Below are 23,072 nucleotides of genomic sequence, written 5' to 3' on the forward strand. Positions count from 1 at the left end.
TTTATAGTTGAGAAATTGGGGCAATCAGAAGTTAAGTGATTGCATCAGGGTCACAGTAAGTATCTGAGACTGAATTGGAACTTGGGCATTTCTGATTTCAGGCCAAGCAGTTTATCCTCTGCACTGATAAGTGGCTCCAAGCCAGGAGTAGTTGGAGGTAAGACATGAGCCCAGAGCTTTGGAGTACTTTGGAGTACTCTTCCCATCATAAAAGACTGCCTTTGTACATCAGACATGCCATGAGTATGCAAACTGTAATTTCTTTAATTTCAAAATTCTGAACTACTAAAAAAAAGCATTTAAGTTTGTTGATCTCCATTTCATACTGTTTGCTTTTTAAAAAAGCATATAACAGATTCTGCTTGTCGGTGCTTTCTTCTGTACATCTTTCTTTCTCTTTTGTGAATTTAAAAAAAAAATGTTTTGATGACTTCCTTTTTTCGGCAACATAATTGTTTCCTCTACCCTTCCCCTCCCTTCAACCAACCTTGTAACAAATAAGACTAGTTAGACAAAAGGACCTATGTTGGGGCCTTGATCAAAATGTACATCCCTGAGCAATTTGGAGCTGTGCCCAAAGACCTAGCAATACCCCTGCTAGGTATGTAGCCTCAAAAGAGATAAAAAGCAAAAAGGACAAGGACTTGTATGTGCAAAGATTTATAGCAGCTTTTTTCTGGGGATGCCTGTCAATTGAGGAATGGCTAAACAAATTGTGGTATGTGATTATGATGGAATACTATTGTACTATAAGAAATAATCAGCAGGATGCTCTCAAAAAAACCTAGAAAGGCTTACATGGGTTGATGCAAAGTGAAAAATCAGCTGTGAATGACTTAGCTATTCTCAGCAATGCAACGATCCCTGAAAAACTTTGAAGGACTTACTATGAAAAATGTTATTATCCATCCCCAGACAAAGAACTGATGGTGTCAGAATACAGATTGAAGCATACTTTTTAACTTTATTTTTCTTGAGGTTTTTGGTCTGTGTTTTTCTTTCATAATATGACTATTAGGAATATGTTTTGCGTGACTATACATGTATAACCTATATGGAATTGGTGGCCTTCTCAATGGAAGTTTGGGGGGGGGGAGGGAGGAAAGGAGAGAATTTGGAACTCAAAAATCTTAAAAATGAATGTTAAAAATTGTTTTTATGTGTAATGGAAAAAATAAAATAATAAAAGCTTAAAAATGTACATCTCTGCATCTTGTGTTCATTGCAGCTGTATGGGAGTGTTCAGGCATTTATTTCATTGATCAGATTTAAATCTTTCAAAGTTCTTTTTCTTTACGATGTTATTTTCCTACTTCTCACTTCTTTGCAGCAATTTACATCTATCAGGATTCTCTGAAATCATCTCATTTCTTATAGTATGATAATATGCCATCACATTCACATACCACATTTAAACAGACATTTCTCCATTTATTTCTTTGCATGAGAGGCAAAGGAATGTATCCGTTACATTTCACTTTGCATCAACCATGTAAGTTTTTCTAGGTTTTTCGAAGAGGCAAAGAAGAGGCAAATAAAGTGTGGCTTTATTAGTAGAAAGACAACTGACTTTAGAGATAGAAAGACCTTGGTTCCTCTATACTGTGGGATGCTGGGCAAGTAGCTTAACCGTTCTCAGTGCTCCAGGTGAAGGGAGTAGCTATCTCGGTAGAACTCTTAATATCCAAGAGTTCCTTATAGCAATGAAATCACAGGATCAGCCCCTATCCCTATATATTCAACATCTTGTTTTTCCCATATGTTAAAAGCTAACAGTCTGTTTTATTTTAGTTTTTGGCAGAAGATATGTTCATAGATTATGTGTTCCCTAGTCTTTTGAGTTGGAGACTCCTTTTAAAGCAATATGGGAGAGCAGATGGTTCTCTGAATTGCTAATTGCCTGCTACTCCCATACAAAAAGTATCTTTTCTTCTGAGTGCTTAAAGAGTGTCTTGTTTTAAGTTATGAATTTTTTTTAAAAAAAGGTTATTGGGTAGTGGTGTTCTTTCTTCTATACAGGAATGCATCTTTGGGAAATGTCATAAAGCACATTAAACTTGGGAATTACAAGAACCCAGTTTCTAGTAAATTATTTTTAAAAGTGTCAGACTCCTCCTTGCCTCCATTGAATAATGGAAAGCTGTTACTTATATAACTTCCTGTAATTTACCAGACTGAGGGTTTGGGGGCGGAGGGGAGTCTGCTTGGTGAAGACTGTCAGTTTTCCTTTTCTTACCATTGGAAACAATGTAGCTCTTGCCCCTTTTTCAGGAGCAGGATTGCTTTGTATATTTTTAGCTCTATAAGCATCATCCCTTCTGGAAACTGAAATTGAATTTAAATTTTCTTTAATTCATCCTCTTTTCAGAAGATGGGAAATTCTTATGCTGGCCAGCTGAAGACCACCCGTTTTGAAGAAGTCTTACATAATTCCATTGAGGCCTCACTGCGGTCTAACAACTTGGTTCCCAGGCCAATTTTTTCTCAATTATACTTGGAAGCTGAGCAACAGCTTTCATCCCTAGAAGGTAGGAGAATATGATGTATATTTTATGTGCACATGCATGTATTTAAATTTGAATAATTAGTAAAAAAAAAAAAATGGAAATGCACTGGTGATACATTCTCAAACTTCCTTTTCTTCTTTGCATAGAACATAACCAAAAATTGGTAAAAAAAAAAAAAAGACTACTATATTAGGAGTGTTTTGAGGTTATGGAGATATTAGAGAGAAAGGTGATATAAGCATTATTGTACCATTTCCCTGGATCAGCAAAATTGGAAGACCAGAAGATTACTATAAAGTTAAAAGAGGAAACATACATCTTTTTGACAGACAGAATATGTTAGTTATGTTGTTTTTAAACTCTATTTTAGATATCTCTTTTTGAGGGGTTTGAACATTTTCATCTGGATGTGTCAGAAATGTTAACACTTTTTTTGTCTCAAAGTGACTTTTGTTTATTTTTTCTCAGTGATTGACACCAGAACTTGGTCAAATACCCAAGGTGGTTTCTGTTTGTGATAAATAGTGCTGAGGTCATCTAGAAATTACTTAGAAAAAACAAGAAGCCCCTAGCTACTGAAAAGTATCCAAATTGAAATTAAATTGCTCTTAATGCTTGTGGAAAACTTCAGGATTTGCTTAATTACTGAAGGAATTAAGCTTAATTGCATGAAAAAATAGTGTTTGTATTATTCTTGTCTTTTAGCTGTGGCTAGAATTTATGATGTTGGGTTTTTATGTCAAATATAATTCCATAGACTGCCACTGGAAGAGACAGTTAATGCTTAGTCAAGGCTTTCCTTTTGGCTTATACTTTTGACTGGTGTGGTTTAAGAATGTTCTTGGATGTGCAGAATATAGAGAGAAGTGTATTATTACTAATATATGTGGGTTCAATGGAATAGAACCCAAATAAATTTTTAAAAAATGTAGTTTGTTAAAAGGCTTTATTTGACAATTTTAGGATATATTGGATAATTTTGTTATGATAATAAATGAAAAACTGATGTCCATTAGTTTGGGGAGCTTAGTGCGTAGCATGCAGTTGGGTTTGAGCACTCTTCCCCTCCCTGAAACATAGACCTGGATTTACATCAACATTGAACCTTTCCGGGCCTTGGATTTCACCTATCAGCTTTTTCTTATACCAACAAAAGAGCTTTCATTGTGTAATGAGAATGTCCCTAATTAAATTACCCTTGCAAATTAGTGAAAGCACAGTCCTTGAAAGGGAACTGTACTCAGAAATATTTGATTTTGTGCTTATGTGAATCAAAAGACCTGTATTTAAGTCCTGGCTTGTCTATATGGTGGCTAAGTGACCTTGGACAGACCTCTCTGGGCCTCTATCTACTGTAGTTATATATCCTCTCTGAGTCTCACTAGCTCTTTATCTGTAAGATGAGAAGGTTGGCCTTTGAGGTCTCTGTGATCCTATGACACCCTGATGTCCATTCCTAAATTTTTTCCTCTAAGGTAACTTCCTGCTTTCACATTTTATGATTTTGTTATGACTAGCTTTACAAGATCTGGGTGCAGTTGGTGGATCTCTCTATAATGCTTGAAACTTAGCTCCAAAATAATGAGATACAGTAGTGGTTAGTGTTGGCAACTAAACCTTGGGACCATTTTCAGCTAGCCAAAATCTTTCTGAAATCATTTGACAAGATTTCACTAATGAGGGTCTATGGCTATTATTTCTTCTAGCAGTGGGAATATATCTCAAATACTAGCCAGCTTTTGGATAGGCTAGATCGGAAGGTTTGGTGAAGTTCTTGCTCTGTGGGAGGATAGTGTTATTGGTATTTCAGTACTTCAGTGGTCTATGATTTTTGTTAGTGTGGGTTCCCTCTCCTGATGTTATCAGAGCCTGTCAATAAATTAGTAGGTAATCTTTAGAAGTTGCCATGACTGAAAAATTTCTGAGCCTGGGATCAGGCTGTTCCAGAGCCTCTTTGAGCTTGCCAAAGTGGTTCTCATGTAACAAGTTCTCTGTCATCAAGACCAGGCTTGACATTTTTTCATTTAACTTAATTTTTTTCTGTTTAAAAGTTTTAGTCCTCCGGTACCCTTATGGCTGCCATTCCTAGTGATTCTCCCTAACTCTCATTTAACAAATAAGCTGGTAAACATGTCATGTCTTGATAATATATGCCTTATTTCATACTTATATTTGATCACTTGTCTGTTGAGAGGCAGGAGCTATACTCACCGTCAGTCCACTGAAGTCTTAGTTGACTCTGCATTGATCAGAGTTCTCAAGTCTTTCAGTGGTTTTTTTTTCCCTTTACATTATTTTGGTCCTTCTGTAAGTTCTCCTGGTTCTGTTTACTTTGTTCTGTATCAGTTTGTGAGAATCTTCCTAAATTTCTCTGAATTACTCATTTTTTTCTTTTTGACTTTATAGTATTTCATTAATTTATATACCACAGCTTATTTGACTATTCCCCAATCAATAGGCACCTACTTTTTCTTCTGCTTCTTTGTCACTACAAAAATATCTATAATTTTTTTGAGTCTATATTAGATATTTTGATCTGTCTTCGATCTCCCCAAAGTATATGTAAAGGAGGACTTAAGTAAAAGAAACCATTATTATTTTTAGCTATGCCATTAATATAGTATTCTATAGTATTTTAATTATAGTAACACATTTATCTGGCTTTTTCTAATTTACAAAATGACGACTCTGTGATGTAGGCCATGCAAGTAATAATAATTCCTATTTGCTGGTCATAAAAAGGAGGATCTGAGAACATCAAGCCAATTGGCTTTGGTTACATGACCAGTAAGTGGGAGAGCTCAGACTCAAACCCAGGTCTTCTGAATCCAAGCCCAGTTCTCTTTCTACTATGTCTCATTGCATAATTATTTTCTTAGCTTTGAGAAGTAGTGGGAACAGATTGGTATCTGAGAAGTAGATTTTTATTATAATCACAACTCACAGTGGGTGGGGAGAGAGTAGGAAGGAGAGCTTTTTAGAATCTCTCTTCTGTATGTTATTTTTACAATGTAGGAGTAGACTAACTTTCCCCCATCACTAGGAGGGTGTCTGCATTCTTGACAAATCTAACCCCACAGGATGCCCATATCTGGTTAGAGTACTTTGGGAGTGAGTAGCTTTTCAAGGTCAGCTTTTGGGGCTTACAATTTACATTCCTCTGGGTTGAATGTCAACAGTTTGCTTCCAGATGTCAGGAGATTGTTCAGTGGTTCACTTTGGTATTAAAACCAGAGGCAGGCTCTCTCTTATTTCTCATCTTCCCATTTGTTCATGGCACCGAACTGGCTCCTTTGTTTTCTCAGTGTCTTCAAGGAGTGGGGAGAAAGAAACAAAAAAGAATTAGAAGAGGCAATCTTTATGTTTTGTTAAATGTCACAGTAAGCCAAAGCACTCAGCTCCGAGCCACTGTTTGCCACATCATAAAACCTTGTGGAGACTGGTTTGTTTAAGCTACATCTTGTTTTGTCTGTCTCTGGCTGTGCCTCTTATCTCCCCACTCTCCCTCCTTAAAGATTATTTTTATTGCTGGGGATACTTGTATTCTAAATACCCCTTTGCCCCATTAACACTGTCTTTATTTTTTAGTATAATTTTAGTCTAATCCTATTACCCAGTTTGAAAAAAAAAACAAACCAAAACACATTTTCCCCTTTTTTTGTCCTAACCTGTTCAATTCATCCTTCAGTTTTCATTCCTTTTTCTCTTGTCAGGGGGAAAAAAAACCAAACAAACCTAAACTGTGAACATTTTATTTATTTCTAAACTGCTCCCTCAGACTCACAAAATCACTCTCACAATTTTGAAGGATGTATTTTGTAGGCAAAGATGAGAAAAAGTGTCATTTGGTAATTGAAATAGGTTCACTATGACATGAACTGGTTCAATTTGTGTTTCTCAGCCCTACATACATTAAGTGATTAATCACTGTTTGCCAAGTTGAATTTGAATGATGGATTCAAAGCAAAATGTAAGTGGAAGGAAGTGTGGCATATATAGTTAATCGGAAGAATGCTAGTTTTGCAGACGAGAGACCTGAGTTTGAATGCTGCTTCTGACATATCTGAGTGAATATCAGCCAGTCATTGTGCTTCTAAAGCTCAGTTTCCTAATCTGTAAAGTGCGAATGATGGTCCTCGCTCTACCTTTTTGAAATACATACCCTTTTCATTTACGGAATTGGACACTGAAGTTCAGGAAAGGGAAGCGATTTTGCTTAAGTTAACATAGTTATTAATAGGTGGCCTAAGATTGTTTTGAGCAAGTGTTTTACAGAGCTCAGGACAATATTATATATGTAAGAAAGAGATAGGAACTGGACTGGGAATTATATAGCTTTAAGGAGCTCCTGGATGAAGGATCCCTTTCTACTAGTACATACAGGGAAACCACTTCAGTGCAATTTATAGTCTCAGAGAACTAACTGCCTGGAACTTTGTGAGGTTGTGTCCTATAACCAATGTCATAGAACAGACTTAAACCAGCCTTCCTGGCTATAAGGCCAGCTCTCTATCCACCTCACCAAACTGTTTCCCATAGAAATGTAAATTATTGTTAACTGTCTGTACAAAAACCAAAATTGTCCATTCACAGTCAGCAGTACTATGCAACTGCTAATCCCTTGGGATCCTGGGTTTGTAAGTCGAGGGGAGCAAGATAAAGATAATCTGGTTTATAACATTAATGTTTTAGAGCTCTAGCCTTTCCACTGGAACTTTAAGTAAGTAATTCTGCTCTTAGTTGGCTCCTGGTTTTTGAAAAAAGAAGAAAAAAAAGACGTTGAGTCACTTACTACGTCTCTTAACTGATTCAGCCAAAGGTCCTGGAATGTCTTATGGGGACCTTTGACCTTTAATCTTGCTTTCTTGCTGATGGGCTTTCAACTTCTTTCTCTGTCTTTAGCGGGGCTTAAGTAAGGTCAGTCTTTCATTTACTTGTGAGCCTGAATTCCTGTTATTTTCAGCTTCGCAGAACAATGCGTTTCCATTGGGTGCTACAAGAGACTATAACTGTGTAAGGCTGTGTGTGGTTTCATTCTCCTAGGATTTCTCCCCCTTGTGCTGCCTTCTCTCGAATCTGTAGCCAGGTTCTCTAGGGTAGAACCATTCTCTGCTGACCCCTGTATTGTCTTTATAGTGCTAACTTAAAAAAAAAGGCCAGGATTGTATTGAGAGGGATGGCTCTCCCGATACCAACCTAATACCAGGCAAATGGGGAGACGATGTGAATATGCATTTTTAAATACTTAATATCTTTTTAAATACATGTAGAAAAGTATTAAATGCTTGCTTGTAGTCACCATGTTAATTGCTGGGGATAGAAATACAAAGGAGGGATAGTCTTTGCCCTCAGGGAATTTATATTCCAGTAGAAGAAGCCAAGACCTTGTGGCCTGGGAGAGTTTTTTTGAACTGGGAAGTCTTAGAGTGGTCTGTAATGGTGATTGGAGCCAGAGGGCAGTTGGGTTACTTGTCCTTTCTAGGAATGGTTTTGTAGGTTTGATTAATATTTCCAAAGCTAGAGGTGAAAGTAGGGAGGCTATATGCATATAGCAGCTTGGCATAGAGATCTCCAGAGAGGATGGCCAGTCTCCAGTCTCTCTAATCAGGACTTCATTCCCCTTTTTCCTCTAGCCTGGACTACTGGTAGCATTTTCTCTACTTACTTTTCCTGCCTCAAGCCTCTTCCTTTTATTCTATCCTCCACTTAGCTGCCAAACTGATCTTCTTAGAGCAAAGATCTGACCAGTAAACTCCATAAAACCCTGTGACTCCCTATTATTTGAAGTTTCAAATAAACTCCTTTCACATTTTATTTATTTTCCACAGTCTCATCCCAACCTACTTTGAAAAGCTGTGTTATGCATTACTCCTCTTCATGCATTCTTTGGTCCAGCCAAGTTGGTCTCCATTTGCTCTCTCTCTGCCTATGTGCTGGCTTTCTTCCGTATCTGGAATGCACTTTCTCTCTTCTTCCCTTTGTAATCCCTTAAAACAATTTCAGTGCTACCCCCTACATGAAGCCCTTATTGCCCTTCCCCTCCCCTAAATTGCTAAGTGCTATCATCTCCAAAATTACAATGTATTTATTTTGTATAGATGTACGTACTTACATGTCTCCCTCAGAGAGAATGTGAGTTCCTTGCGGGCAGGGATGATTTTGTTTCTGTCTTTACATCTCTGGTGTCTGGACAGTGCCTAACAAATTGTAGTACTTAATAAATGCTTATTGATTATCTGACTTATTCTAGCAACTAGGAGCTTCCATCTAATTGTCAGAAAGCCCCTCAGCTAAAGCTGTGCATATTACTTCTTACAGGCTCTTTTGGGAAGCTTTACTTATTCTTTGAAGCTTGGTATAGTAGAAAGGACATTGGTGCAGAACTCAGGAGATTTGCCACTAATTCACTTTCTGATCATGCACAACCTCTGTGCCTCAGTTTCCTCCTATTTAAGTGAGGACTGGATGAAATCATCTCTAAATCATCCTCAGCTCGAAAACTCTCTAATTCATTTTATCAGATAATTACAAATAAGCTTATTCATCAGACAGAAAACTAGAAAGGGGAAATAGGGTTGTGTGGTGTTAGAGGTAGGCATAATGACAACCAAAATTAAAACTGATAATTTGGCACCATGGGGAAGACAGAAAAACCAGGGAGAAGCCGTAAAATTATATTGCCATGTAATATAGGAGAGGATGTTCCTGGCTCTAAGGCCAGCTCTCTGTTCACTCACCAGACTGTTTCTCATAGAAAGGTAAGTTATTGTTACATCTGAGATGATGGGAAAAGACAACTGAAGTTACTGAGAGAAAATTAAATGATTTAAATTATGGTCTTTATCAAATAGTATATTTTGTGGTTTGAAGAATCAGAATTGCAGGTTATACAAAGAGCAGGAGAGACACATTGCAAAAGGCTATATCAAACTACCGAAGATAATCTATGTAAGAATCAGTCACTCGACAAGCATTTATTAATCACTTACTATGTGCCAGAGACTGTTCTAGGTCCTGGGGATACAAAACTGAAAACTGAAAACAATTCCCCACTCTTAAGGAACTTATATTCTAATAAGGAGCATAAGGGATTTTGTCTAGGAAATATTTTCACCATCATTATGACTGGGATTTTAAGAAAGCGTTAAGGTTTGCAAAGTATTTTACCTACATTATTTCATGTCTCATACAGTAAGAATGAATTTTAACAGCGATAGACAGCGCAAGTGTGGTGGTAGTATGCACCTTTGCATCAGGCAGCTTTCCATTGAGACTCTGGGAACCCAGACACGGATCACAGAAAATGAGAAGACATGGAAGAGTTTTCCTGTGTTCCATTTAGGAGACAGCCTCCATTGATTGAAGTTTGAAGTATATCTAGTGAGGGCAAATAACACTTTCAGAAAGATTTCTGTCTAAAAGTGTCTTTCAGTGTATAATTGAATCTGTATACATGTATACACTGTATATATCTTATGCATGTATATACATGTATACACATATACAACAATATGCATATGTGTAAGTATGTTTACCCAGACACACATGCATACCCCCTATGTAAATGTGTATGTATATGTATAGATAATATATGTGTAACTATAGGAAATTTTTATTCTTTTTCAAACACTTGACAGTTCTACAAAATCAAAATTCTATATACATCTGGAAAAAATACTAAATACTTTTCTTGATTCTGTCATGCTGAGGGAAGAAAACAGAGTTAAAGTGTGTAAGCTACAAAGATCAAAACACATGGCTGGTACTAATCTATCGTGTAGCATTTTTTGCTGTGATTTTTTTTTTTTTTTTAGTTTACTGACCTTTTTTTAATCTAAATTTTTTTACCTCTTTTATGGAGGTATTGAGGTAATATCCAGTAATTATAAGACCTTCTGAGGAATTGAAGTAATATTGAGTCATTATAAGACCTTTTGAAAAGGCACTCCAACCTTAAGCACAAAATCCAGAAAGCTTCAAATACAAGTGCAATATGGAGGTGTTTTTTTTTAAAAATAGCTAATATTAAAAAAAAAATTGGCTCATGAGGGGATGAACTTGTTTAAGCAGTGAAACTCCCTGATGTCACCTTGTATTCATTCCGTGATGGTGCCAGATAAGTGAGGTGTGATCCTTCTAGGCCCAGATGCTAAAGATCATGTGTTTTATCTTGATCTTGTTCGGCATACACATTTGCCATAGCTTTTTTAATCAAGTAGAAGTGGTTATATCATCAATGTTCTGCTGTTGTAATCATTTAATAAAATAGCCAGGTGTTGGTTGTCTGATATAATGGTTGTATCCTACCACACATTGAAGTGCTTGCTCTTATTTTATTGTGGTTTGATTGAAAAGTTCTGTGTCTGCTCTTTAGTTAAGACCCCATGGGAGGTATAATGCTGGTCACATTTTTATGCATGTTGTGGCAGGGACACTAAGGTACTAAGTGTCTGAGACCAGATTTGAACTCAGGTCTTCCAGACTCCAGGCTCCGTGCACTGTGCTTTGTGCTACCTTACTGTCCTTTTATGCATGTAGGCATATGATAATAATGGTGCACACTTCTCTAGTACTTTGAATATTATTAAATTCTTTGCCCACAACTCTGTCAACTTGGCAGAGCAGGTATTGCTATCTTCATTTTAGAGAAAAGAAGCTGAGACCGAGGGAGGTGAGATGAGGCGATGGGATCAAGGTCATATGACAAGTAAGGAGTGGATACAGAATCTGAACCCAGGTCTTGTGATGCCAAGCTCTTTTCACTATACCAGTGTCTCTTATTTGAGGTTTTATATCTTCTCCATTTTTTTTCTTTTTTCATATTATGAGGTATCTTATAACCAGAATGGATAGAATTCTGGAATTGGGAGTCAGGATAAGTTGAACCTGAGATGCTTTCTAAGCTATATGACCCTGGGCAAGTCCCTTCACCTAGTTCAGCTTCTGTTTGCTCATCTGTAAAAGTAGAAAAATAGGACCTACCCTTCAGGGTTTGGGTAAGAATCAAATGAGATTATATAATTAAATGAGATAATATAATTAAAGTGCTTTGTAAACATTAAAGCACTGTATAATGGAAGCAATTATTATTACTATAATTATCTTAATATTATGTTTTTATAATTTAGTGGCAAGCATGCTATAATAGTATTTTTTCCCATTCATTAAATATTTGATAAGTACCTAACTTGAAGACCTAAGAGCCATCTTTCCATAGTTGGCAGCTGAGGACCTCAGACTCTGAAGTCATAGTACCTTTCTTTGTATCTACAATGCTTAGGACAGCTAAGCTTACGTAATAGGTGCTTAGTAAATGTTTGCTGACTGCTATGTGAAGTGCTGTCACATAGAAAAGGCATTCAGTGTGTTGGGCTTGTCATTAGAGGTTGTAAATTGCAAAGAGGTAAATTACTGCTTAATATAAGACTTGACTTTTCATCTGAAAGTAATGCATTCCCCTTCAGTATATACCTTCTAGCAAAGACTAACTGACCACTTGTTGGATGTGTTGTATTGGCAGAGGTGTGCTGATAAATATTTTTAATAACTAGCCCTCTGGAGGGAAAAGTATGTATGAAGCACTTCAAGTTTGATCTGAATCATTAACCATTTCCCATTATTTTCTTAAGTCTAAACAACCGAGAGAACAATAAATTAGACCCAGGATTGTAGCATTTGCTAATTTCTAAGGTGTAAATGCTCACGTTGAAAACTTAATTTGAGATGTCTCCTGCATAACCCTATGTATAGGGGATTCTTGGTCAGGTATGAATAGGATTGGATGGATTCTGATGACTGTCCCAACTCTGAGATTCTGTGTTACTAGGCACAGAGGCTAGGTGCTGAGGATATATAAAATTTGGATAAGATATTACCCTTGAACTCATGAGCCTTGCCTCTATTGGCCAAGTATTGTATAATCATCTTTTGTTGGGGTAGAGATCATTTAGTAATACAAGGATATATATGTAAACATACATATTCATGCATGTCCATATAATTAAACATATATAATATATACAGTTAATATTTGATATATAATATCATATATATAAATGTAATTTTTGGTGTAACTGGTGCTATGTTGACCACTGTTAAATAATGGTTGAATTCAGTTGACTCATAAGTAGATGGGAAGAGAATATAGAGATCATTTGGTAATACAAGGATATGTGGATATGCATATTATATTATACACACACATATATGTATATATATAATCCATGTAAATAAAATTTCTTTGTATGAATTTCCCGCCATGTTCATTCCTGTAAAAATAATGGTTGAATTCAGTTGACCCTTGGAAGCAAAAGAATGTGATGGAGGCTGCTATACCATGTGACTTTTTTGGTATTCAGACTTTGTATTGTCAGTATAACACTGTATAATGGAGGGAGAACTGGGCTGGAAGTTTCAGGATTTGGATTTAAGAGAAGGCTCTGAAACTTTATGACCCTTGTAAAATTATTTAAAACCTCTTGGAATTTCACTTTCCTCAAATGTAAAATGGGAATCGTAATATTCACTTTTCAGGCTCACAGGATTGCTGTGGTAAAACTACTAGGTAAATCTTTTAAGTGCTATATAAATCTGAGTCATTCCGAGAAGACGAAATCAGCTAAAAACAGTAGGGGTGAAAAGCAATAACTAATACAGCTCTGCATCATTTCCCAAAGTAGGTTAATTCCTCATTCTCATTTGTAAAATGAAGAAGTTTGAATAAATGATCTCCAAGGTCCTTTCCAACTCTAAATCAGTGACCATATAATAATAATTTTGCAGTATTTAGGATTAGTGTCCAAAAAGCCAATCTGTTTGTTAAAATAATAAATGGCTTTACTTTTTTTTTTTTTGATGGTCTCAGATCATAGGATTGTGGAATGCTAGATCTGTAAGGGGCCTTAGGTCATTTAGTAAAGGGGTTCTTAATCTTTCTTCTGTCATGGACCCTTTTGGCAGTATGGCAAAGCCTATGGACTCTTTTTTAGAATAATGTTTTAAAATGCGTAATATTAAATACATAGGATTACAAAGGAAACCAATTATACAGTTATCAAAATATTAAAATAAAAAAGTTCATGGACTCCAGGTTAAGAACTCATAATCTAGATCAACTTTCTCTTTAACAGAGGAGAAAACTGAGGTCTGGAGATCTTAAATGATTGCCCAGGTTTATGTAGCTAGGAAGTATGAGAGCCAGGATTCTGAGACAGGCTGTCTACCTCCAAGTGCAGTGGCAGCTTCCACCCTAGCACTAGTTTCTCTAATAGAACTCCATTTTTGTTTTTTCATTTGTTCAGTGTAGGTTTTTGTGATGTTACTACCAAGTGGGATAGAGAGGTTAGTAAATTGGAGTTGGAATCTCCCTCAAATAGAGATTCAGACAGGGCTTTGCCTCTTGCTGTCAGGTCCTAGTGAGTTTCCACTCACAACTCGGCAGAGGACCATTGGTTTATATGATTTGCTCCTGTGAATTTATAGGAGAGCATTCATCTGTTCACATTCCAGTGGGAACTGAACCTTCATCTTCCCTGGGTATTTATGGAGATTGTTAGAGTTCCCTTGACAATTGTAACTCAGATATTTTTATTTTAACGGCAAGAGATGTGCAGGCTGAATTAAAGAACATTTCTTTTTCATCAAATGAAGCCCTCAAGAAGTTTACAATTTAGTGGGGTAGGACAATACACAAAAGAAAGCTGAAAAGGGTGAGGGAGACAGAAGGTACCCAGTCCCAAGTAGTTGAACTATGGGCATGATGATGTCTGAAAATGTGCAGTCAGGTGAGAAATAAAGAGATGGCCTGTCTGGAGGCCCTCTTTTAATGGAGGTTATCCACCCGCCATTCATAAGGAGTCCAGCAGGTAGAGGCAACTAATGAATTGTGGGTACCAAGGATGATTTGATGAAAGTAGGGGCACTATGAAAATTTTTCTTTATCTCTCAGGAAACCCTGACTTGATTACCAATTTTTCAAGACTACAAAGATAGTCTTCAGGTCCAGGTAACATAACATCAGAACTAAAGGGAAGCCTGAGAGATCATCTGAGCCAACTCCCTCATTGTAAGCAAATTAGTGACAAGACCAGGCCCAGGTCTCCGGATAACTAATTCTGAGGTTTTCCCCCCACTATCAGAACTAGTACTTACTCCCTACAGTAGGTGCTTAATAAATGCTTGTTAATTGATTTCTGATATTTGGTGGCCAAGCCTTCTTCCCTTTCTTTAGGTAATTGGGAAATGGATTAGGATCTGGAAAAGTGAGAAATATGGTGCTACTTCTTCCCCACAAGAGGAAGAGTTGATTATTCACTTTTTTTAAGCTTACAGGCTAAACTTTAGCTTTTTTAATAAGAAAAGCAGGCCTCAGAGGGCAGTAGTATTGTGACTTTCTCTCCATAAAGAGCTGAGTCTGTCAACTCCCTGAAGCTTAGCTTTTAGGGGCCAAGTATTTCCCTCTCCCCTGTCCTCTTTTCTTTTTCTTCTTGTCCCTTCCTTCTTCCCTTTCACCTTCCCTCCCTTTCTCCCTTCCTTCCTTCCCTGTTTGTACTCTTAGGTGAATCTTATGCCCCTGTCTCCCATTTTTTATACCAAATCTGCTTTTGCTTACCTGTAGGAACTGTGTGGCCTGAAACATGCTGCAATTACTCTTTTACCATCATGATCCTCTTGTTAATGACAAGAACAAAACAAGCCCAGTAGGGCCACTGTGAGGATACCAGTGTGTAGCTCATTTCTTTTGTTTTGAATTCCTGGCTTCCCCATGCAGGTGTGGTTGGTAACAGACCTCTGAGACTTATGTTTGCCAGATGACTAGCCAGTGTACTAGAGTTTGATCAACACCCTTGATTGAAACAGAACTAATGAACTCATGAGGCTCAAACAGTGACCTTGGCCTAGTGTTCTTTTTAGTGGTTTAGAGTTGTAGAGTAATGATTAAGATACTGTGTTCGTCCTTCATTGCTGAAGAAGACCATGCCATCAGAGATAACATGATGATGTGACTTGCACTTGACCTTGTTTTGAGTGAGGGAGGGCTGTGTAGGTCACCAGCCTCACTTCTCCTCCAGAGCCATCTGGATCCAGTGACCAGACATTCATTAGGATGACTGGAGATGGCCCAGGTTGCAATGGGAGACCTTGGCCTCTTTAGGCCAAGTTTTATTCAGGTACTCACTTAGGGTGGGGTAATGCCAATTCATTGAATAGACCTGTTTAAGAAGTAGTTGGGGATGGCCTCTTTCATGAGACAAAGAAAAGTAACTACATCAGGCCTGGAGGGAAGCAGCAACAGTTACTATTGATAATCACTCTTAAGCCAGGAGGGTGCAGAAAACAGCCCTTGAGTGGAGCTTGGGCAGGGGCCTAGAGTTGTTCAATCTATGGACTTCAGAGTGCAATAGGTTTAAGGTTTTGGGAAAGGGAAGGGAAGGGAAAGGAAGGAAAGGAAGAAATCTAGCCAGTAAACCCCAAGTTAACCGGGTATGTTCTGGCTGTCCAAATTTACCTTCCTTTGGAGAGGAGAAGCAAGAGGAGGGCGAGACAGATAGGAGAGGAAGAGCTGAGTTACTCACCTAGCTTGGTCCCCATTCAGGCAGCTGTATCTATTCATAGATTGTTGTGTTCGTCTTTCATTGCTGAAGAAGACCATGCCATCAGAAAAATGATGATGACTTGCACTTGCCTTTGTTTTGAGTGATGGAGGGTTGTGCAAGGTCACCAACCTCACTAAGATACATACTGAAGACCTGTAAGTTTTATATGTGTGAGTTTTTTTGTCTGTGAAAACAGAAAGCAGTCCCTCTGTGCCTTAGTATATATGGTCGTCATGTGTTTCTGTAGCTTAATAAATGTTGTGTCATGGCTAACTTTTTGGTGATGAACCTCTCTGCGCCTAACTAATTTAATCCTTCAATGGCATATACAGTGTCTTGCCTCAATATACTTCTTTGAGATCTTGTGCTCTTTTGGTCCCATCTGAGAGAAGCCAGGGTTAACTCTAAGCCACAATGAGGAACCAGGGTTTTTTCTTTTTTTTGGTTGAGGCAGAGAATATAAGGCACATGTAAATGCCAATCTATGTGCAAAAATTGGCCTATTTGGTGACACAGAGTTAGGGTAAATTCTGGAAGACAAAACAAAACCTGTCCTAGGTGTGTTTTGAACCAACTTTAATTAAAACTTGTAAAAGGGTACATTGATACATAAAGCTGTAATACATGATTTAAAGTACAAATAAAAAAAGCCCAAGCACTTCCTGAGTGTCTACAATGTACACAGAGCTGTGCACAAACATATGTAAGAATGGATTTCGGAATGTGAAATTGTGTAAGAAGGGAGATGGAATTTTCAGTGGCTGCCTGGCGCCTATGGGATAAAATGTAAACTCTATAGCCTGGCATTTGTGGCCTTCCACAATCCTTGGTCAACATTTTTCTTTCTCTTTCCTCTATCTGATTCCATAGACTTTCCTCTATGATCTTCTTTCTTTCCAACTGTTGAAATCTTTGTATTTCTTCAGAGTTCATCTCAGATCCCTCATCTCCATGAAACCTTACTTGATTACTCTGGCTGAAAGTAATCACCCTTGCCTCACATTTTCCTGGAGCATTGTGTCTGTATATCCCCTTGCCCTATCACATTCCACCTTTGTGTTATACTTGATTATGTATCCTATCTCTAATACTCTTACTAGAGTGTAAGGTTTTGAGGACAGAGAAGATGTCAGTTTTCATCTTCCCATCCCCAGAACCACATATGGGGCCTCTCACATAGTTCATATTGAATAAATATTCATTTGATTTTTCTACTTTACTGAGCCTGTGTTTTCTTAGCACTGGATTGGAAGCTCATGAGGCCAGAGCCTGTTTTGTCCAAATTTTGTAAATTGCCCAGCATGTAGTAGCATCCTCCCCTACATATATTAGGCACTTCATAAATGATTCAGTAAATTAATTTTCAAGTGTAGCTCTGGTTACTGGGTCTATTGAAAACAAGGGCCAAGAAAAAAAGCCTATTTTCACAACATTGCAGAATATTGACTGTCTCCTCTCATGTTCATTTCTCTCCTTTTAGCTGGCAACAGGGGGGACAATGAAGATGAAGAGGAAGAGGATGAGGAAGGTCTGGAATCAGGTAGCCCCCTTAACCTTTATCAGATGCACCCTCCTCCTGAAGGATGCTGTACCACAGATGGTAAGGACTTTGCTGGACCACAAGGGAAAGGGCTATTTTTGCTATTAAGTTAATAGATCTTAGAGCTGGAAGTGATTTTTAGAGAACACTGGGTTCAAATCCCCCAGTTTTAATAAAAGTAAAAATAATAGGGGACGTTTATGTAGTGTTTTAAAGTTTGTAAAAATGTATAATGCACGTGAGCTTATTTGAGTCTAAAAAGCCAAGCCCTGTGAGGTTGGAGGTCTTACAGGTGTAATTATTCCCCATTTTACAGATGAGGAAACCGACTCAAAGAGAATTGCCCAGGGTTATACAGTTAGTAAATAGCAGAGACCAGGATGCACATCCAGATCCGCTAACTCTAAATCCAGTGTTGTTTTTCCTAAAACCAAACTGTGAAGCAAGGTGGTTGAACCCTTTTGTCTTGAGCTATCATATGATTTTGACAGCACTGCTGTTGCCATTGGGGCCTTTGGAAAACTACCCTGTGGCAAAGATGTGGCACATGATAGAAACACTGAGAAGTGGGATAGTGTAGTGGAAAGAAAGCTGTACTTAAGGGCAAGAAGTTTTTGGGTTTGAGTCCTAGGTCCGCCATTGTGCTGGCTTTGTGACTTGGGCAGCCTCAATTTTTTTCACCTATGTATGGGGGATGGGATAAATAGTTTCTGCCCTGGCTGCCTTGCAGGCCTATTCTTTAGATTAAATAAGATCCTTTATGATATGACAAATATATTTGAGAGATTACTACGATTTCCTCCTCTTTTGTGTTCTTTGTTATCCTTTGTATCTCAGTTCCTATAATGAAGGCATGCCTTTGATTCCAACATAACAGGAGAAGGCTTCTTCGCCTGTGTGATAGAAGGACCACAGATGGGTCACGGCTTTACAGTTGGAAAGAACCTTAGGATCAAATGAGAGATTTGTGAAGCATTTAGCATAGTGCCTAGCACATAGCTGGTGCTCTGAAAATACCTAGCTATTGTTATCATTGTTATTTTAGAGTCTCAAGTTTTGCTAGTGGACTGAAAGCCCTGGCATGTCTTGGTCATCTGGAAAGGTTCTGAAATTGAGCTCTATGACCAATTGTGTGTGTCTTCTGAAGAGTACTCTAGCAAAATGGGGAGAGCTCTGTTACTAGAAATTTGGCTACCAGGTGATCAATTGTATGGCTCCTAGAAACTCATGAATCTCTCTGCTGAGCTTTGAGGCTCTCTGGTCTACAGCATTGGAGCTCATACCCACAGCAAAGAAATTGTGAATCCCCATTGTGAATTTTGGTTGTGCCAGTATGTGATATATGTGAATCGTAAGCAGGGCTTTTGTTTGTTTACTATTACATGAGTTTGGTATGACATCTGCGTGAATGCTTGGTTCATGAAAGTCTCTTAGAAATGTACATTAATTGTGTTCCTATTTTCCTTCTAGGCTTTTGTCAAGCTGGAAAAGACTTGCGGCTTGTATCTATTTCTAATGAACCAATTGAAGTACCATCGGGCTTTCTCCTTGTTGGGGCAAAGTCTCCCAATCTGCCAGACCACCTTCTAGTTTGTGCTGTTGATAAAAGATTTTTACCAGATGATAATGGGCACAATGCTCTCTTGGGTAAGTAAAATGTATGCAAAGGCAGATTCAGAGCTGCTCTTTTGTATAGATGTGTGCATGAGGGGTGGAGGAGTAGTGGCATAAAATAACCACAAAACAATTTTTTTTTTTTGACAGGCGATCCATTACTCTCTATCAGTGGTTCTTGACCTTTTTTTGTGTCTTGGACCCGTTTGGCAGTCCAGTGATAAATATGGGTCACTTCTTAGAATAGTTTCTAAAAATATTTGAAGGAAATGCTAAATTTCAGTTAGAGAAGAGAAAAATAAAGATATGGAGTCTTTTTCGATCTAAGTTCATGGATCACCTGAAAACCACATGGACCCCTTAGGGAGTCTATGAACCCTATGATTGTTTTTTCAGATCATTCAGTATTAAGTCATTTCTAAATATTTACTTTCTTTTTTTTTTTTTTTTATTTTTTTTAATTAATTTTTTTATTTTTTTTAATGTTTAACAATCACTGCCATACAATTGCGATTTTATCCCTCCCCACCCACCCCCCACTACCTCCCTCCCTCCCCACGACTGCATACAATTCTGTATAGATTCTACATATACTTTCCTATTGAGTATATTTTCACTATAGTCATGCTATGTAGTCAGACTAAGATAAATGAAAGAATCCGTATAACAAATCAGAACATGATACACAAACAGATACACATACACAAACATGATCTGCTACATTATGTGAGTGACTTCCATATTTCTCTCTCTGAGTGTGGAAGGCTTTTTGCCTTGAGGTCCACCATTGGGATTTTTTTTTTTTTTCAGAAGTTCTTGTGTTATTACAAAAATCTAAGTCTACCAGAAAAAACTCTCACACACTGTGGTTGTTGCTGTGCATAAAGTTCTCCTGGTTCTGCTCCTTTCACTCAGCATCAGGTCATATAAGTCCTTCGAGGCCTCTCTGAAGTCTTCTTGTTCATCATTTCTTATGGCACAATAGTACTCCATTACATTCATATACCATAATTTATTCAGCCATTCCCCAATTGATGGACATCCCCTTGACTTCCAGTTTTTGGCAACTACATAGAGTGCTGCTATAAATATTTTTGTACATGTGGGACCCTTTCCCATTTTTATGATCTCTTGGGGATATAGTCCTAGTAGCGATATTGCTGGGTCAAAGGGTATGCACATTTTTGTAGCCCTTTGGGCATAGTTCCAAATTGCTCTCCAGAATGGTTGGATGCGCTCACAGCTCCACCAACAATGAATTAGTGTTCCAACTCTCCCACATCCTCTCCAGCATTAATATTTACTTTCTGTGCAAAAGATAACTAGGATTTAAATTACTGTGGGTGTGATGGAAAGGCCAGTGGACTTAGGGGACAAGAGTTTAAGTCCTGATTTTGCTGATAGCTATGTGTCCATTGGCAAATCATTTCACCCCCTCTGAACCTCAGTTTCCTTCCCTGTAAAATAAGGATAAATACATATTTACCTCACACGCTTTGATATGAGCCTGCACTATCTAAATCTGAAAATGTTACTCAAATTCGTTATTATTATAGAACTTTAGAACATAATTCTAAAAGGGAGCTTAGTTTATGTCGAACTCCTTTATTTTACAGATGAGGAAATGAGATCTAGGTAAATGACTTGCCTGCGGTCGTATGCAGCAGCTTAAAAAAAATTACACTTTTGCTGAAGTTCTGCTGATACCTCCTTTTGGCATAAGGGTGAAGTTGTGTCCTTGAAGGCTGTGCCAATAGACAACAGTCCCTGGCAAGACTTGCCTGGGTGCAAAGGGTTTAAGTGTGGACCTAGTGATGGATTAAATGACCAACCCAACTAAGTTTAGAAAGGCTTATTATCAGATGACCTGCAGAATAATTTATTTTTCAGCCACAGCAACTCTCAGAATCTCTAGTAAATGTAGTGAGAAACATCCAGGTGACACAGCAGATAAGTGCTAAACTTGAAATCAGAAAGACCTCAGTTTGAATCCTGCCCTAAATATTATTAGCTATGTGAATCTGAGAAAGTCATTTAACATCTTTCAGTCTCGATTTCCTCATCTCTAAAATGGGGGATAGTAATAGCACTGGGCTGTTGTGAAGATAAAATGAGATAATTTGTAAAACAGTTTGCCAACCTTAAAGTGTTATATAAATGCTAACTCATTGTTGTTGTTGCCATGAAGTAGTGGTGACTTTGTCAAAGGAGAGTGTTCCCGCAGTGACAGTCACCTACCCTTGAAATACTGAAGATACGTGTAGTAGGCTTCTTTCAGGAGATGGCTAAAAATACATTACTGAGTTTGTGAAATGGTTACCAGCAAGAAGAATGAGCCAAAATGAATGAAATAGTGTTTAATAAGGATAATATAGAGAACATTTGGATTAAAAAAAAATCAGTTTCGCCATTAATGAGTGGGGAAGACATGACTAGGGAGTAGTTTCTGTGGAAAAAAAAAAATCTTTGTTTAGTGAATTGTCAACTCCAGACAAGTCAATAAGAAAGAATACCATCCAGAATGAGGGAAAAAAGAATTCTATTGCATTCTGCTTTGGCTGGGATACCTCTGGGGTACTGCATTTAGTTCTAGGCACCTTTTATGAAAGCTCTAGTTGGAGCAGATCCAGAAGAAAGTAACTGATGATTAAAATCAAGTCAACAAGCATAAAACACCTATTATCCACTGGGCACTATGGTAAGTGAGCACTGGGGATACAGAGAAATGCGAGTCAGTCAATAAGTATTTGTTAAACACCTACTATGTACTAGGTACTGTGAAAGTCTTTCGAGGAACTCACAGTCTAATGGGGGAGACCATATGAAAATAACTACGTCCAAGTAAGTATATACAGGAAAAATTGGGAAAAAATCAAAAAATGAAGGGTGAGGTCTTAGTTGGAACTTCAGGAAAGCCAGGAGAGGAAGATGAGGAAGGAGAGAACCACAGATATGGAATTCTCTCCATATCCACTGAAAATGGGAGTTGGGAGGAACATTTTGTTTGAGGAGTGGGAAGGCCAGTCTTACTAGATCAAAGAGTCTGTGGACAAGAGTGAGGTGTTAGAAGTCTGGAAAGGTAGGAGGAGGCCATAGGAAGGACTTTATGTTTGATACTGGTCATAATTGAGAGCCACTGAAGAGGGCTAGAAAACCTGCCATTTGTAGATTAGCTGAAGGGTGGAGATGATTAAATCTGCAGAATGGAAAACTCATACACATGACAAGTTTCTTCAAGTACCTGAAGGACTGTCACATGGAAGAGGAATTAATTGCTTATTCACTTTTACCTCAGAGAGTGAAAGTCGTAGTAGTGTATAGATGCTACAGAGAGCTAGATTTTGGCTCACCATGAGGAAGAATTTTCTAAGAATTAGCAATATTGCTGGGTGTGATGATGAATACCTGTGAATCCCCATTACTGGTTAGGCTGAGGCTGGTGCATCCTTTGAGCTTGGGAGTTCTGAGTTGAAGTAGGGCTGAGACAATTGGATGTCTGCACTAAATTTGGCACTAATATGTTACTAGTCTCCTGGGAGATGGGGGCCTCTAGGCTGCCTAAAGTGGGGGCCCAGGTTAGAAATGGAGCAGGTCAAAGTTTTTCATGCAGATCAGAGATCAGTACTGGGAACAGGTCAGAGAGTGGCCTGTGTACTTCCAACCTGGTTGAGACAGGGAGAGCCAGTTTCAAAAATCAAAAATAATCCTGTGGAGTCCTTCCCCCTTCTTCCCTCAAATAAGAGTTCTCCCAAAGTACAAAAGGATGCTTTGGGAGGTGGTGAGTGAGTGCCTTCTCATTGGAAGTAATCAAGCAGT

The 23,072-nt window shown here is 38.0% G+C and overlaps 1 protein-coding gene across 12 annotated transcripts in view; it reads left to right on the top strand.

Moving 5' to 3' along the window:
• GREB1 (growth regulating estrogen receptor binding 1) overlaps positions 1-23,072 on the top strand; it is a 215,748-nt gene that overhangs the window by 75,466 nt on the left and 117,210 nt on the right. For 10 of the 12 annotated variants that reach the window (XM_072635234.1, XM_072635241.1, XM_072635233.1 and 7 more), the window contains exons 2-4: positions 2,369-2,528; positions 17,583-17,702; positions 19,113-19,289. In XM_072635234.1, the coding sequence (XP_072491335.1) occupies positions 2,372-2,528; positions 17,583-17,702; positions 19,113-19,289 (454 nt within the window). In that variant the 5' untranslated portion in view covers positions 2,369-2,371. Of the gene's footprint in view, positions 1-115; positions 158-2,368; positions 2,529-17,582; positions 17,703-19,112; positions 19,290-23,072 lie in introns of those variants that run through there. The other 2 variants (XM_072635236.1, XM_072635238.1) reach the window with 2 other exon arrangements.

Source organism: Notamacropus eugenii, chromosome 1 (assembly GCF_028372415.1).
Source record: "Notamacropus eugenii isolate mMacEug1 chromosome 1, mMacEug1.pri_v2, whole genome shotgun sequence".
Taxonomy (NCBI): domain Eukaryota; kingdom Metazoa; phylum Chordata; class Mammalia; order Diprotodontia; family Macropodidae; genus Notamacropus; species Notamacropus eugenii.